This window comes from Lutra lutra, chromosome 9 (assembly GCF_902655055.1).
Source record: "Lutra lutra chromosome 9, mLutLut1.2, whole genome shotgun sequence".
Taxonomy (NCBI): Eukaryota; Metazoa; Chordata; class Mammalia; order Carnivora; family Mustelidae; genus Lutra; species Lutra lutra.
This window is the reverse complement of record NC_062286.1, coordinates 44,757,376-44,774,001: the sequence shown is the minus strand read 5'-3', so window position 1 is coordinate 44,774,001 and position 16,626 is coordinate 44,757,376. Positions and strand designations below refer to the sequence as shown.

The window sequence follows — 16,626 nt, the reverse complement described above, 5'->3', positions numbered from 1 at the left end:
AGGGAGAGCAGGAGGTAGTGCATGATATGTAAGAATGCATTGGGAAAGGGATCCTGAGGAGAGGCAACAAACCCTCCCAGGAAAGGAGCCTCTTCAGAACTCAGGTAGCAATAGAGGCTTCAACCAGCTCTTTCCACCCCTGATAAGAAGAGGGTCATGAGCTAGATAAGAATTTCCTTTCTCTACTATATGAATAATGCCATGTAACATGATTCCTAGTAGTTGAATGTGAAAAGAAGTAAAAGAAAAGAATAATCCAGAACCTTCTGAATATGCTCACTTGCCAGGCACAGTCCTCCAATATCTAAACTTTTTGGTCCTTGTTCTTGTCTACTCCTTTCTTAATGGTTGCACTTTACATGGTGGAGCCTTGGTGACATTTTATAAGGCGTTAAATCGCCTTCATCATGTATCAGCAGATCCAACACCCATACAAAGTTAGGCACTTCTGATAGAATGGAGTCCTTTGGTGGCTCACCCATCTTATGAAGATAATGTTCTTATCTTGGACCAAGTCTTGGACAAAGGCTTGTCAGAGATTTGTCTCCCACTAATAATAATACTAGAATATCTATCAAAGGTAGTGATTTTCTGCTAGCTGGCTCTCCTCTAGGGAAAGTCAAAAGGAGCTTTAGCCCTTTGAAGAGTTACTACATGGTATGAACCTTGGATGGTGAGGACATGCTCATTATTACAGATGACAACATCAACAATCAATGCATGGTATATTTATATGATGTAAAGATTGGCTTTGTATCCAGGAATATCTCCCAGTCATGATGGGTGCCTAAAAATCCATTGGTACCACTGTTGCCTCTAGTTCTGTTGTTATGGGAAAACAATAGAGAAAGCCTCTGGGTCAGGAAATCTTGAAGGATTAAAAAAGGAAGGGTATGGGAAAGAAGAAATATGGAAAGAGGAGTTAGGGAGTTCTAGACAAACAGACATGTCTGTTCCTAACTTTCCAAGGGCCAACACCTCTTGATATTCCCACTTCTCCTTGGGATTCCAAGGTTAGCAATAATGCCTTGTTTTGGGTTGAGCAAAAACTGTTCTGCCTTTAATAGTGAGAAAAAATGGCTCTAAGCCATATTTAGGAAATTTGTTGACTGTAATTAAGCCTTCATGGGAGTCCCCAAGGTTTACTTACCTATAATTGAAAAAATGCAAATGAAGACAGTTAATCAGTGGACTGGCTGACTATGAAGTGCTACTACCTACCTAAATAAATTAAAAACAAAGACAAGAATTTGTCCCATTGAAAAAGTTACCTGAGTGCCAATTGGTAAATTTCTCAGCAAAGCTGTGGAGATTTTTTTTTTTTTTTTTTTTTAGATGGCAGTGCTTTTCTGCTAAGGCCTTTGTTAACTTCATCTTGAGCCATTATATACAGATTTCCTAACAACTGGCCTTCAGCATTGGAAGAGCACCAGCTGCTTCCCTGGCATCACTCAAGGTAGCCCTGCAGAAAAGAATAACAGACCTCTTATCCTCCCCTATGTTGTAATTCATCCACTACTTAAAGTTATAAAACATTTGCTTTTCAAGATACCAAAGTGAAATGGGAATACCCCTGGGATTAAGCCAACTCTTCAGGAGCTATCCTATAGTACGTCAGCTGTCATTTATGGAGGATTGTTGCATGTTCTAATGTTACCAGATTTAATGCAGTTTTCTTTTTTGTAACAACAACTGCAGCATACCTGTGATGGTCATTTCAATTCAGACATCCTACTTGTTAATATAGTCAGCTAATTTTTATCACCTGACTTAATCCCCCATATACTTTGAACTTCCTTTAATACTTATGTCTTTCTGTTTAATGATTTCTTAATTAAACAACCCCAATTATGGTATCAGCTATAGGAACAAGAGTAAATACAGCGTCATTCTTGTCAGCAATCTGACTGGTAGAAACAAAAACGTCAGGTATTAAATCAATTTAAATACAGAGGTAGAGATATAGTAGATGACACATCTGTCAAAATGTGACCTCTTGGAGAAAGGAGCTAAAGACATTTCTGTTTCCATGCCCTTCAACAGCTTTGGAGGGAGCAAAGTGCTGTGACTGATTAATGCCAGCCAAGGCCACCATAAAGATGAGTGGAAGATTTCTACCCTATTATCCAGAAGGAATGTGTTTTTGCTAACTCACTACATTGTTGTTTGATGAAGAATGAGTGGACTAGGACACTGAAATGAGGGCTTACCACAAAGGAATTCTCTTATTTGCAAATGTGTAAACATCCATAAAGTAGGGAAAGATTCAGTTAGGCTGAACCTTTTCACCATGTCTTTGTTTGCTTGAGTTATTTATTACCCTGGACTTGCTAGAGCTTTGTAAAAGTGCTATTGATATAGACTATGGAAGAAGTAGGCAGGTATTGCAAGGTATTTCGAATGTATCACAGTTTCTAAGGAGATCAAATATCTTTTCAAAGCCTCATGGATTTTTAAAACATGAAATGTTCTTCTTCGTGGATAATAGGCTCCAGTGCTCTGGGTTTCTAACCTCCCATTCATTAACAGCAAAGCTGACTTGTACCAAGGGTTTCTTTCTTTCTTCTTTTTTTTTTTCTCTCTCTCTCCTGCAAGCAATTTGTGACTTCTTTTGGGGAGATAACTGTTTAAATATAAATAGATGACCAGCTTCAGTGGAAAGATTGCAGCTTTCTCAAGGTGTTTACTTTCAACTTATTGTCAGTTCTCCCATTACAACTTCCTCCCTGCAAAACCCTAACCCAGACCCGAATATGTATAGAATAGCCCCATTAGAATACTTGTTAGACATGAAATACTAAGTTATTCCCACTAAAAGATCTTGCAAGAGCTGAATTGCAGAGCCCTTTTAGACCACTATCAGCTCTAACTTGAGAAAATTAAAATAAAATAACCTAGATCCAAAGGGAACGGGTCCCAACCCTCAGGCCTTTTTAAGTTTTTTGAGGTAACTAAGTAAAACTCCCGTTTTTATACATCAAAATTACATTGAAATGAATTTGTTTTATTTTAATCTATTTAGTTTAGCTAGTAGTCCCATGCCATTTACATTATTTTTAATCCAAGGACAGATAGCTTTGTACTGGAGATTTCTGTGAACTACCATTTATGAACTACCATTTATGAACTACCATTTATTATTTTTTAGTAAAAATCAGCTTTTTTGAAAATAGATTTGTTTCCAAGTTATATTTCTATCTCTCTATCTTAAAGTGTATTAATGTAGAACACACAATGTAACCCAAATTTTCTCCTGTAATTATATATCTTAAGACATTCACTGTGTCCCAGATACTTAATCCAGTGTGTTTCCCTCCACCTCTTTAATATTACTTTGCACTATTGACAATGCCGTGTGTGTGTGTGAGTTTAAGCTGTTAAGTCTAAGCTGTTAAGTCCATTTGTTTTATTGCCAGGTGGTCCCAGAAAGTTCACCATTATTTTCAAGGGTGAAGGATTGCTAATTACATAACAAAATAGCCTTGGTTGTCAAAGAAATAGTTAAGATACTTCTTGGTGGTGTTATGCCTTAGATTATTGAAATATTGATTTTGATCCTCAAAGTATAATGCTGAGAAAAATTTTAGTAGATCTATTGAAACTTTTGACCAGAGAAAATATGCATTTAGCATTTTATTCTCTTTGTGAAAGCACTAAATAAGGAATATGAAGGGAAGGAGAAATCAGAAATTAACATAGATACCTATAATCTGTAGAACACTGTTCATGAAATAACTGGGAAAACCAATATAAGCAAAATATGTGGTTTCTTAAAACTGGCCCCCAGAGTTTCATTTCTTGCCCATTTCTTGCTCATTTCATCATTTGTTGCCCCTTTGATAACTTTACTGACATGTAACACAGATACCTCAAGTTCAGAATGTCCAGAGTTAAACTCAATATTGTAACAACTCCATTTTCCCCTAATTGCCATCATCTGGGTTAAGAGTATCAATTTATACCCAGCTATACTAGCTAGGAATTCCAACTTTGTCCTTTTTTATCATTCAGCCATTTAGTCAGCAATAATGCCTACTTCATTCATTAAAGTGAGTTTGGACTATTACTCCCTCCATGATGCTTTTTCTTCCTACCCTATTCCTACCTGACTCAAGGTAGGTCCTGTATTGCTTGTTTTGTTAGTACCTTACATCCTACTAAACAAATTAGCAGCATAAGACCTTATAGTTTGTGTCTGTATATGTGTACCCAACACAAACATGGTGGTTGGCACAAAGTAGTAAGCATCTGAAGAAATACCTGGATGAATCACTGTAGGTAGAAGACCAAAAGAGTCTATGAGATTTGAGCATTTCCAGAAATATGGGTACACTTTCATTTGAGAATTTGATTGAATCGTGCAGTTATATTTGTGTCAAAGTCCGTTTCTATTGAAACTGGACACCTCTTGCAAGGTAATCCCCATGTTCATGAAATAGTGTAAAACTTATGACATGGGGTTTCAGAATCCAAATGATCCTGTAAATTTTAAGAGTCATTTTATGCACTTTTGATGACAATCTTCGTCTTTGAAATAAGGAATTAGCACAATTACCAATTAATGGGAGAATCGATTCAGCAGTGTCAACTCTAATATTTCTCCATTCAAAACACAAAATGAGGATGGGAAAGAGAAATCAGGATTTGAGTGAGGTTAAGAGGAAAAGACTAGTACAGAGGCAGTAAAAGAGCCAGAAAAACCCTTTAGAAATCACTATGAAACAGCCCTCCCACCCTTATTTGCTTTTCATGGATTGTAACAGAACAAGATGTGAGGAAACATCTGCTACCTTTTTAAAATAGTACTTTGATATTTAAAAAAAAAAATAGTGACAGAATTAGGAGAAGCCTGATTTCTGTGGTTAGGGACAGCAGACACCTATGAAATGAAATAGGGAGAATTAATTAGTCTAGCATAGTTGGATAGATAATGGGCTGTGGCTTCATCTGCCGTGCATGGCTCTGGGAAGTGGCATGAAGTAAGGGTTAGTCCATGGACACTGGAGTTAGGCTGCCTGGGTTTAAGTATTGGCTTCATCATATACCTGCGATGTGATATTTAGCAAGCTGCATAGCCCTTCTTTGTCCCAAGTAGACAGAATAGCATTACCTGTCTCAGGCATGGTTGTGAGATTGAATGAAAGAAAGGAAACTGGGGGGGTTAATGCAGAGACTGACACATGGTAGTATTTGCTAAATGTAGGCTCTTTTTTTTTTTTTTAATTAACTAAAAATTGGGGCACTTAGACTAGATCCAGGGACCGAGTAGAATGTCCGGAAGGAATTAAAAGGCCCTTAAGCAGGAAAAGATCCAAGTTTCTTTCTACTCCCAGTTTAGTCAGTGCATATACAGGCTAGCTGGAGGAAGGGCAGAAATACAGTCTACTTTGTGGCTGTTAGAAAGCTAAGAACACCAGCCCTGATAAAAGCTTAGAGCACTAAAGTATCTGAGCCCCACCTAAGGGCACAACCAGTCATTATAGCTGTGTAGTGAATGTGCTTCAGAGAAGCTGAACAAGTACAAGAGAAATCTGCAGGGATCAGATTCTAGTCACTGCTCCCATAAGGGTGAATCCAAACCAAAAAGGACTAAGAAGGGCTGTGCATCGGGTAGGAACACACCTGAGGCTAGGACATCTAGTTACAAAGAATTCAGGCTCTAAAGACAACACTAAGAGAGATGAAATGGTGGCTCTCATCAAACTCAGTCGTGATACGTATACAATGGTACCAAGTTTAAGGACAGGCGTCTACTCAAACAGAGTTAAACATTGAGATAGGTTCGTTCTGAATGATAGGTAGTCACTGAAAAACAAGACCCCAGAGATTAAAGAGTGGTTCCGATGGTAGTCTTTGGAGAAAAACAGTACAAGTCCTGATCCCTACTTTTGCCCATTACTTCAGACGCAAGTTCTGTTACCTTTCTAAGTTCAAGGATTTTTGGAGCCTAAACCATGCAATTTAATTAAAAGGGCAAAGGCAATTCCTAAGTACCTCCTAAGTACTCAATTATTATTGGTTATTAGGACTTCATTTGTACATATACATGTACATATCTTGTCTGAAATTGTCATAAATAGGTTTTCCTAAACCTTGTATGAAAAGATCTTTTTGCCATGTACCTTAGTCTTTTTAGTGTATTTTTTTTTGAGATTTTTATTTATTTATTTGACAGAGAGAGCACAAGCCAGGTGAGCAGGAGAAGCAGGCTTCACACTGAGCAGGGAGCCAATGTGGGGCTTCTGGGATTCTGACCTGACCCAAAAGCAGACGCTTAACCAACTGAACCACCCAGGCAACACAGTGTATTTTCTTTAGGAGTGAATCTTTAACTAAACATGCCAGGCCTCTGTGCTATTTCAGACAAACATAAAGGAGATCCATTTTTAAATAAAAGAAATTCTGATTGTGGCAGCAATGATCTAAATCATTAAAATGGATCTAGAGGAATGGCAAAAGTTATTCTTTGGGTACTCAAGTTTTCAGAAAAAGTCAAATTTCTTTTAATTTTAGATTGGGCATATTGTCTAACAGTATACTGGTTCAGGTTTAGTTGGCCAGGTTCCTTACCTGCTAGCTTTACACCTTGCCACAAATTCATATCTGCCTTACCAGGTACCTTGAATGAAATCATTGGCTTTATATTTCAGAGCTGTCTCACTTTCAACCAATGTATTAGGTTTATTCACAGGATTCCTGCATCAGGCTGGGAGAGCAAAGGGGTTCTGAAGAAGAGACAGGCTATCATATTTTTGCTGCAGAATTAGACACCATCTATCTGAAAATGGAATCTGTGGTAAAAGTTTCCAAATTACTTGTAATTCTTCTCCTTGGATCCACTTAATTCTCCCAAGATTTGCTTTCAGAGAATCATTTAATAATGCAATAAATGCATCTTGTCTTATTCTACTTCTACTAATTCTATTTCCCATAAGCAAATCCACAGAACTGTCCCTGATACCCTTCTCCCCTCTTTACCTATGATACACAACAGAATTAACTCACTTTGTGAATGAATATTTCTCATTTTTGAAACCTGACAGACTTACAGGGAACTGTCGATTGGCCAAGGGCTATGATATCTAGCTTCTAAAGAAAACATGACTGACCCCATCGTCCCAACATTTTCTTTCTCTGTAATTATTATACCTGGGGGTATAATAGAAAAGATGTAAAAGTGAAATTTAGCCAGATAACTGGCCCTGATGCTGCCAAACTCATGTATGATCAAAGTTCTGAAATCCTTAAATGAAATAAACCTTGAGATAGTCCTTGGGTTTCATTAATCCAGTGGTTCTCAATCTCTAGCATGCATCAGCATCCCCTGGATTACAAATTTTTGATTCAGGAAGTTTGAGAGTAGCCTTAAGAAATTGCATTTCTAACAGGTTCCCAGGTGATACTGATACTGCTAGTTCATAGACTATGAGAATCACTATACTAATCCATGCTTGGCTTTTCTTCTATTAACATGAATAATCTAGAATTTGCTTTTCTGTAGCTAGATTACAAAATTTGTGCTCTACCAATTAAACATTATGGGTTAAGCAGTTATTTTGGTATATGTGCACCTTGTACAGTGTAATAAAAGTGGTAAAGTAGTTACTCTATACATCTGGTTGATTTAATTCAGAAAACAGTTAATTATCTATTTGCTGAATCATGGCTCTAATCCACAAATCTGTTTGCTTCTCTGTTATTATGGAGTCAATGTAATACTGCCCTTCAATCTATTTTTTAAATAGTGAGGCCTCAATGCTATGATATTGCAAGGAATTCATATATAGAAAGCATTGTCCATTGTCTACCCCAATGATCTGACTTTATGAGCTTTTCTGGAGGTGGGAGAACTGAGAACTCATTTGTCATAATTTTTTAAATTTAGCATCACATTTATTTAGCTCTAATGAAGTATGTGTAACAGAGAACAGCCTGAACATCATCACAGAGACCTTAGATGTAATTTCTGATGTGCCCCCATCATTGTTTGGGACACCCTTTGGTCACAAAAAATGGCAAGAAGTTAAAGTGAGGGCAAGTCACATCACATCGGGCAGCTTCAGGGTTTTGGGGTACCTTAGTTTAAAAACTTTGCTAATCTCCTTTCACCCGGAAGGTGTATATCTAACTCCCATTCATGAATGCAGCTAGAGTCCATCAATCTCAACAATGAGAAACATTCTTGGATTCCTTATTGAACTGCAATGTATTTAGTTCCTTAGCTGATATTATAAGAAGTTTGATGAATAATCAGACTATGCTCAAGCACCCAAGAGGCTAGAGTAATATTTGCAGTCAGCTGTTAATTCTTTCCTTTTACTAGGGTCACTTGTGGAATCCTGGCTGAAAGGGAGTCTGGGAAATGCAGTTTTGAACTTTCCAAGCATCTATAGTCCAGAAAGTGGAGCAGGTTGAAACAGATATTGAATGGTTTCATAAACAGTATGCACCACACTGTCAAACTGGGTTAAAAGGAGGGGAAAAAAAAAGTGAAAAACACCCCTGGCTTTAGAGTCTAAGGATGAGCTTCTAAACCTACTGTAAATTGTGACTTATTACAGTATTTTAGCTATCCTATCAGTATCCTACAGTATCCTACCACTAACAGTGGGACAGTATGATAGTCTTTAAGGATTTCATCCCTTAATCTATATAAAGCACCAGTTTTCTCATCATAAAATGCAGTGACAATAATAGCTACCTCCTGGGGTGCTTGTGAGTTAAATGGAGAAATACAAAGTTCTTAAAATAGTGTTTGCCACATAGTAAGAAATCAGTAGTTCATTAACATGTGGATATGGGGGTCTCACTGAATGCTCTCTGATCTATGAGAGCCTGACATAATTCTTATTTTTGTAAGAAGTATATTTAAGACCAGAGAATAGTTAAATAGATATTCAAGTCCAATGAACACCTCAGTAAAAGGCAGTGCACCATAGGTGTGTTTCTCTGCTTAGCTGCCTGCATTCCTATCATACCTGAGCTCAGGATGGAGAAACTGTCTATATTTCCAGGAGTAGAGCTGTAAAATTGAGATATAACTCTGTACTTTTTTATTGTACAGTGCCTGCCAAATGGCTTTTAAGCATTGAGTTATTCTCAGCCTTACCAAACAGCCTAATGTAACAACATGAGATGTTCCACTTTGGAAAACTTGTGTTACATTGGAACCCTTACATGCTAAAAAGAGCTTGGTCTTTAAAAGTATTAGAGTTTTAGAAAACTATGCTTTAGTGTGTCTTCTTTTTTTTTTTTTAATTTTTACCTTGGGATTAAGGATAGAAGAGAGTGACTGCTATGTAACTCGTTCACATTATCATATAATTTGCTCTTTTTTTGCACAACACTGAACTGAAGTTACACGACCATCTTGTGAATGCTGTGCTGTGACTAACCCAGGTGTATCTCTCTCCTTCTGCTCTAGCTGGACAGTGCCACATCACTCATCCAGGCAGCTAAAAACCTGATGAATGCTGTTGTCCTCACGGTGAAAGCATCCTATGTGGCCTCAACCAAATACCAGAAGGTCTATGGAACAGCAGCTGTCAACTCACCGGTTGTGTCTTGGAAGATGAAGGCCCCAGAGAAGAAGCCCCTTGTGAAGAGAGAAAAGCCTGAAGAATTCCAGACACGAGTTAGACGAGGTTCCCAGAAGAAACACATTTCACCTGTACAGGCTTTAAGTGAATTCAAAGCAATGGATTCATTCTAGGACGATAGGCTTTAATAAGAAAGCTTTTTTTTTTTTCTTTTCTTTTTAATTCATTTTTGTATGCATACCTGCCGACTCGTATGCCTCTGGCATGGGGAAATTAAGGGAGCAGTGTCTGTTTGCATGTGAGATGAGATGTGATCAATACTACTGATTCATCAGTAGCTGGGGAGGGAACAGGGAATTCCTGTCCTGAGGTGGTACAGAACTGTCCTTTGCAACATTCTCATAAAATTGGGCAAAGAGTTCGCATCGCAATGTTTATGGGAGTGGGAGGGATGGGGACAATAAACTTAATTTTACAAAAGCAAACTCTAATGCATGCAAGAATCATTAGGTTGGCAGGTATCTTAATAAGTGAAAAATCTGGAAGTGTAATGGTAGAACATAAAGCTTGTATTGCTTCTGTTTCAGTGCAAAAATGTACTAGCCAATACGCTGAAGTGTGTGGCCCACAAATTGAACAATTTAACTTTGAAGTCATATCCATGATATTAAGTGGATTTTTTACTAAGGAGAAAACTAACTCATCCAGTCAAAATGTTTCTTTTAATCTGTATTCTATTCTTTCTCTCGTAGTAGTGCCATTACTAGTGCTCATATTTTCAATTTTTCCCCCTTTACTGAAAATAAACACTTATTTGAGACAATTATAATCCTTCTGGGGGCACTGGAAGCACAATATATGGTGATCCATATTTTACTTTAAAAACATTTGAACTATGATTTTGCTAGAAATAGGAGACCCAGTGGTGGAATGATAGAAGAATGGAAACTGATGATGTGTGAAGGTTTAGAGGCAAATACATAGGTGTAGCTCGGAGTGCTGGTATCTAATATGCCATTGTATCCACTAACTCAAAATAAACACATATAATCTGGAAATCGGACAAATGCTTCTTTTTTTTTTTTAAATGTATACTTAGTAAAAGTTTTGAGCATCTTCTTGAAAATTGGTTAAAAATGCTTTTTGTTTTTAGAGATTGGGGATAAAATGGGTGGTATCACCAGGTCATCTTTGGAGTCCAGAAATTGCTTTTGATTTATTTCATGTTTTTCCATTTGTTTTTATTCACTTTCAAATAATCTAAAATGATGAAGTCATGTGTTAGATTTATCTGGGCCATGTTCAACCCTGGGCTACACTTAAGAAAGATAATGTGTTCTCAAACTGAATAAAAAAATTCTAAGGAGGCTCATTAATTTCAAAATATTTTCTCTCCAAACTATGAAAAGAAGGCCCCTCTACCATTACTTGGGAGGAGTGGGCTGTAGTCTTTCAGCTATGGCTTGAGGAGAAAAAGTCCCCAAATGTTCATCTGAGTCCTCAAAACTCCTATCATTTGACTTGTCCCTACAGGTTAGCATGTTACAGTATGTCTCCAGAAGACTTCTGGTAAAATAAGGTGTGTTTCTTAGCACTATGATAATGTATTGGGAGTCATAGACCCCAAGGCTATGTTAGTTTAGGTGAAAGGTCCCAAAGAGAAGAGATCTAGGAGTTGGAGAAAGAGAGCAGCTTAGTCAACGTTATATTTAGATATGGTTTTATTCCTCATCTGGACTCAGAATGATCTATCAAGGAGAAGACTCCCCATGAATGTTGTAGATGAATTTTCAATACTACTACACAACTGTTTCAATTAGACTGTCCCCTCAATTTGCACACACATTGAGAGAGGCATTCACTGACCTTCATTCTTTCAGATATTTATGGAATGACTTCTTGGAGCCAGGTCCTAAGCTGAACATACCACCCAGTGAATTTATTGGCAGCCTTCCTTATTAACACTTAAGTATGGCATAATTCTCTGGGTTTGTGCATTATTCTATGATTTAATGGGCTGCAGGAATTAAGTAATCTTCAGACCAGCCAAGGAACTTATAAACGCCTTGAGAAATCATAAAACATATTTAGCAGGGATCAGAGGAGCATATAGAGAATACCTTTGACTTTGCTCTATAAATCTTAAATGTTTTAGTACATGCTTATGACAACATTTATGTGTGTGTTTTCTGGAAATCAATCCTTGCTTTTTATCACTATCCACTATTGTTCTTGTGATCAAAGAAAATAACTACTCAAAAAGAAATTAAATATAGACATTCTGCTTAGAGCACTACAACAATGAAAAGGCCTATTGTTTGCTTCCTGTCCTTAAGAAACGTAAGTCTAGTTGAAATGATATAGACAGAAAAGAGATAAGTAAATATGCTGGAAAAGCTCAGTGTGCCAAATGAATGTGATAAAGTGATTACTATTCTGTAAGACTAAAGAAGTCAGAACACATTAAGGACTGAATTATTTGGGGGAGGATTAATAGAAGAGGTTGAATTTGGAAATGAGTAAATAGTAAATATATCCTAAATGAGTGAAAGATACAAATTAATAAATTTGGTAAGGGGATGACTGGGGTGGGCATTCAAAGAAAAAGAATAGCATACTGCAAGGTCTGGCAACAAGTGCAGTTGCAGGGAACATGAGTGTCATGATGGGGACTAGTGGGAAATCAATGTGGAGATGTGGTATGAGGCTAAACTGTAGAGGGTCATGAAGGAGTGTGACCATTATCCAATAGGTAGTATGGAGATTTAAATGGGATGGTGATACAGACAAAACAGTGCCTTCATAAGATATACCTGATAATACGTGGGAATATAAAGGCTGAAAGGATTGAGGTTGGTTAGATGGGAAAAATGTGATAGAATTATAAGAAGGAACTGCAGTTACTTCTTGAATAACTAGATTTGAGGTAAGAGAATGATTAAAGTATATAATTTATGCAGGAAGATTAAAGAGTCAGAAAACTGAGAATTATCTACAAAGGATAAACATGGGTTAGATAAAAAGCTGAATATATAGTATATTTAAGAAAATGTAGTTGGTAATTAATTCCAAGTAATTGGAGTTACTTGGGTTATTTTCTACAGAAGTAGTATTTGGGGATGCATGAAGATGTATGTTCCTAATGGGAGGAAATGAAATAAATCTCAATTTCCTTTGTCTCTCTGCTAAGATTGATGGTTCAAAAGACAAAATCTTTATATTCTCTAAGGACCTAAACTATCCAGGGAATCACAGATTATCTACAGATCTGCAGTTTCTTTTCATTAAATATTCAAGAATTTGAAGTCAACTTTATTTTTAGAAGTCAACTTTTATAAACAATTGGGTTATGGTTTTAGCTCATGGAGAAATAGCATATATAGGTGTCATCATTATGGTCATCAATTTTTGACCATCAGTAATATGGCACCTTCCAGACACTTTAGGTATAAAGATCTACAAAATACTGTATATAGCTGAATCATCCAGCAAAATAAGCACTCAGAAATATTGTGACTTCATAAATTATAGTCCCTAAATTTGCTGGTAATAGATTTTAGTCATTTGATTTTTATTGCTGTGTCATTACGTATTAACCAAGTCAAAGGGGTTGGTACTTACTCTTCACTTAAAGATTTTTAAAGGTAATGAGGAAGTAAATTAACTAAAGGAGGCTGTTAATAGTAGTATTTAGAAAAATAGTGCTGAGGAGTGCTATCAGCAACATGGTGGACTAGGATACTCCAGGCCCTTGTTCCCCATGAAAATACAAAGTAACTAACAATGCACTGACTGCAGTATCTTTGTGGGAACCCTAGAAACCAGTTAAGGATTTGCAGCAACCAAGCAAATGTCTAAACAAGATGAAGTCACAACCAGTATGGAAAGAAATTTTGGGGTGTTATTGCTCTCTCATGCCCTGCCTTTTCCTGGCACACCATGATCAGGGGGAAGCTCTCCAGTTCTTGGTTCTTCCCATACAATGGAAGGGAAGGATTGGAACTTGTTTGAAGTGTTCTGATCCATCTGGGTCTTCCCGAGGAACTAATTTCTGTTCTGCCTCACTTCCAGTTCAGGTGGAATGGTGGCATAGTTTGGATATCAGGTAGAAGACCACTGAAAGCAGTGACAGTCACTACTGCATGTAAGAGCTGCAGGGAGTCTCCAGACCTGTGGGCTCCTGGAGGTGTGAGAGTATGCACAGAGGAATACCATAGAACATCTAAGATCTTGAAGGCTGTCATGTAGGGGGGAGGCTTGGAATGGGGTGAGGGGAATGAACACACACAATCCCAGGGAACAGGTATGCTTAGAAAGACTTGAGAAGACCATTAGCCTTCATGCCATGTTGATTTCCTTCACAGAGCCAGTCACTAAAGGCAGGAAAAGGCCCTGGTTTTGTTTTGTTTTGTTTTTTGCTTTTCCAAATTACCATCTATATATTGTCTATGAGTGACTCACTTTAGATCTAAGCAAACCGATAGGTTGAAAGTAAAAAGATGGGGGAAAATTCCATATAAAGAACAACCCAGAGACAGCAGGATGGTTATTCTAATATCAAACAAAATATGCATTAATTCAAAGCTGTTATTAGATACAAAGGGCACTACATGATAATTTAAATGTCAATGCACCAGAGAGATGTAATTACAAACATCTATGCACCAAACATCAAAACTCCTAAATATATAAGACAAGCATTGACTGGATTGAAGAAAAAGCTTCAGAATAATAAGCAACCTCATTCAAGAATGCATAGGACAGACAGGCAGATGATCTATAAGGAAATAGAAAACCTGAAGATCAACACTATAGACCACTTGGACCTAACAGACATTTGCAGAACATCCCACCCAACCAGAGAATACATGTTATTCTGAAGTACAAATGAAACATTCTCCAGGATAGACCATATGTTTGGCAAATAAGTTTTAATCAATTTTAAAAGCCTGAAATTACACAAAGTAGCTTTTCTGATCACAATGGAATGAAACTAGAATAGGAGAAAAAATACAAAAAAATCCCCAAATACATGGAAATTAACCAATTTGTCAAAGAAAAAATATCACAAAGGAAATTCAGAAATATCTTGAGATAAAATTAAACATACCAAAACTTATGGCACGAAGAGAGTGCTAAAGTATAAATTTATAGTTGTAAATAATTTCAGTAAAATAAAGTCTTACATCAACAACCTAAATCAACATCTCAAGGAACTAGGGAGGAAAAAAGCTATTTCAAAGCTAATAGAAGAAAGGAAATAATAAAGATTAGGTCAGATATAAGGAGAAAAATGAAAACCAAGAATCCTTTAAAACAAAACAACCTGGGCGCCTGGGTGGCTCAGTGGGTTAAGCCGCTGCCTTCAGCTCAGGTCATGATCTCAGGGTCCTGGGATCGAGTCCCGCATCGGGCTCTCTGCTCAGCAGGGAGCCTGCTTCCCTCTCTCTCTCTCTCTGCCTGCCTCTCCATCTACTTGTGATCTCTCTCTGTCAAATAAATAAATAAAATCTTTAAAAAAAAAAAAAACAAAACAACCAAATTGACAAACTTTTAGCTAGGATGACAAAAAAATAAAAAATTGAATCATAAATGAAAAAGGTCATCTCTATTGATTTTACAGAAATAAAAAGAATTATAAGGAAGTACTATGAATAGCTCTTCAACAACAAAATGTATAACCTAAATGAAATGGCTGAGATCATAGAAATACACAACCTAAAAATACTGAATCATGAAGAAAAGGAAAATATGAACAGACCCATAACTAGTAAGGAGATTGAATCAATAATCAAAACTCTCCCAACAAAGTAAAGCTCAGGGTCAGATGGCTTCACTGGTGAATTCTAACATTCTAAGATGTAAAACCAATCCTCTTCAAACTCTTACCAAAAATTTAAAAGGAGGGAACACTTTTATACTCCTTCTATGAGGCCAGAATTGTTCTGATACCAAAGCTACACATAAGGATACTACAAGAAAACTACAGACCAATATCCCTGATGAATGTTGATGCCAAAATCATCAAATGAGGAAAAGGAATTCAACAGCATATTAAAAGAGTTACATAACATAACCAAGTGGAATTTATTCTAGGTGTGCAAGGATGTTTTAACATACAAAGGTAATGACTGTGATACAGTACGTTGACAATGAAGGGGGAAAAATCAATTATCTTAGTTGATGAAAAAACAGTTGAAAAAATCAATTTTTCATAATAAAAACAATAAAAGATCAGGAATAGAAGAAAATTGCCCTAAAATATTAAACAGCTGGTGTAAAAATCCTGTAGCTAACATCTTACCAATGATGAAAGACTGAAAGCTTCTTCTCTAAGATCAGGAAAAATGACAAGGATGTCCATTTTAATCCATTGTTTTAAACATATTATTTGAGGTCTTAGCCAGAGAAATTAGGCAAGAAAAATAAAAAGCATCCAAATTAGAAATGAAGTAAAATTACCTGTGTTTGCATGTTCTTACATGTAGAAAACCCTAAATACTACAAATCTTTTGCAACTATTAAATTTAGCAGAGTTGCATACTACAAAATCAACACACAAAATTTAGTTGCTTTTATAGATACTAGCAAAGAACAATTCAAAAAAGGAAATTAAAAAAAAATTCCATTTACAATAAGATCAAAAAGAATAAAATATTCATTAATAAATTTAAGGAGACAAAAGACTTGTACAGAGAAAACTACACATCACTGAACGTAACTGAAGAGTACATAAATAAGTGGAAAGACACCCAATGTTCATGGCCTTAGAGGATTTAATGTTGTTAAGGTGTTGATACTACCCAAGGTGATCTACAGACACAATGCAATTCCTATCAAAATCCCAACAGGCTTCTTTTTGCAGAAAGAGAAAAACCCTCCCTAAAACTTATATAAAATATCAAAGAACCCTTAAGTAGCCAAAACATTCTTAAAAAGAACAAAGTCGGGGGCTTCACATTCCCTGATTGTGAAAGTTATTACAAAGCTATAGCAATAAAAACAGTGTCATACTGGCATAAAGACAGACACATGAACCAAAGGAATAGAGAGCTCATATATAAACCCTCACACATATGGTCAAATG

General features: G+C 36.6%; 1 protein-coding gene across 6 annotated transcripts in view; it reads left to right on the top strand.

Annotated features, from left to right (window-relative positions):
• Positions 1-10,619, top strand: part of CTNNA2 (catenin alpha 2) — a 1,136,606-nt gene extending 1,125,987 nt beyond the window's left edge. For 5 of the 6 annotated variants that reach the window (XM_047745910.1, XM_047745914.1, XM_047745912.1 and 2 more), the window contains one exon: positions 9,425-10,619. In XM_047745910.1, the coding sequence (XP_047601866.1) occupies positions 9,425-9,712 (288 nt within the window). In that variant the 3' untranslated portion in view covers positions 9,713-10,619. Of the gene's footprint in view, positions 1-6,679; positions 6,797-9,424 lie in introns of all 6 variants that reach the window. The other variant, XM_047745913.1, reaches the window with a different exon arrangement.
• Positions 10,620-16,626: the final 6,007 nt, after the last annotated feature.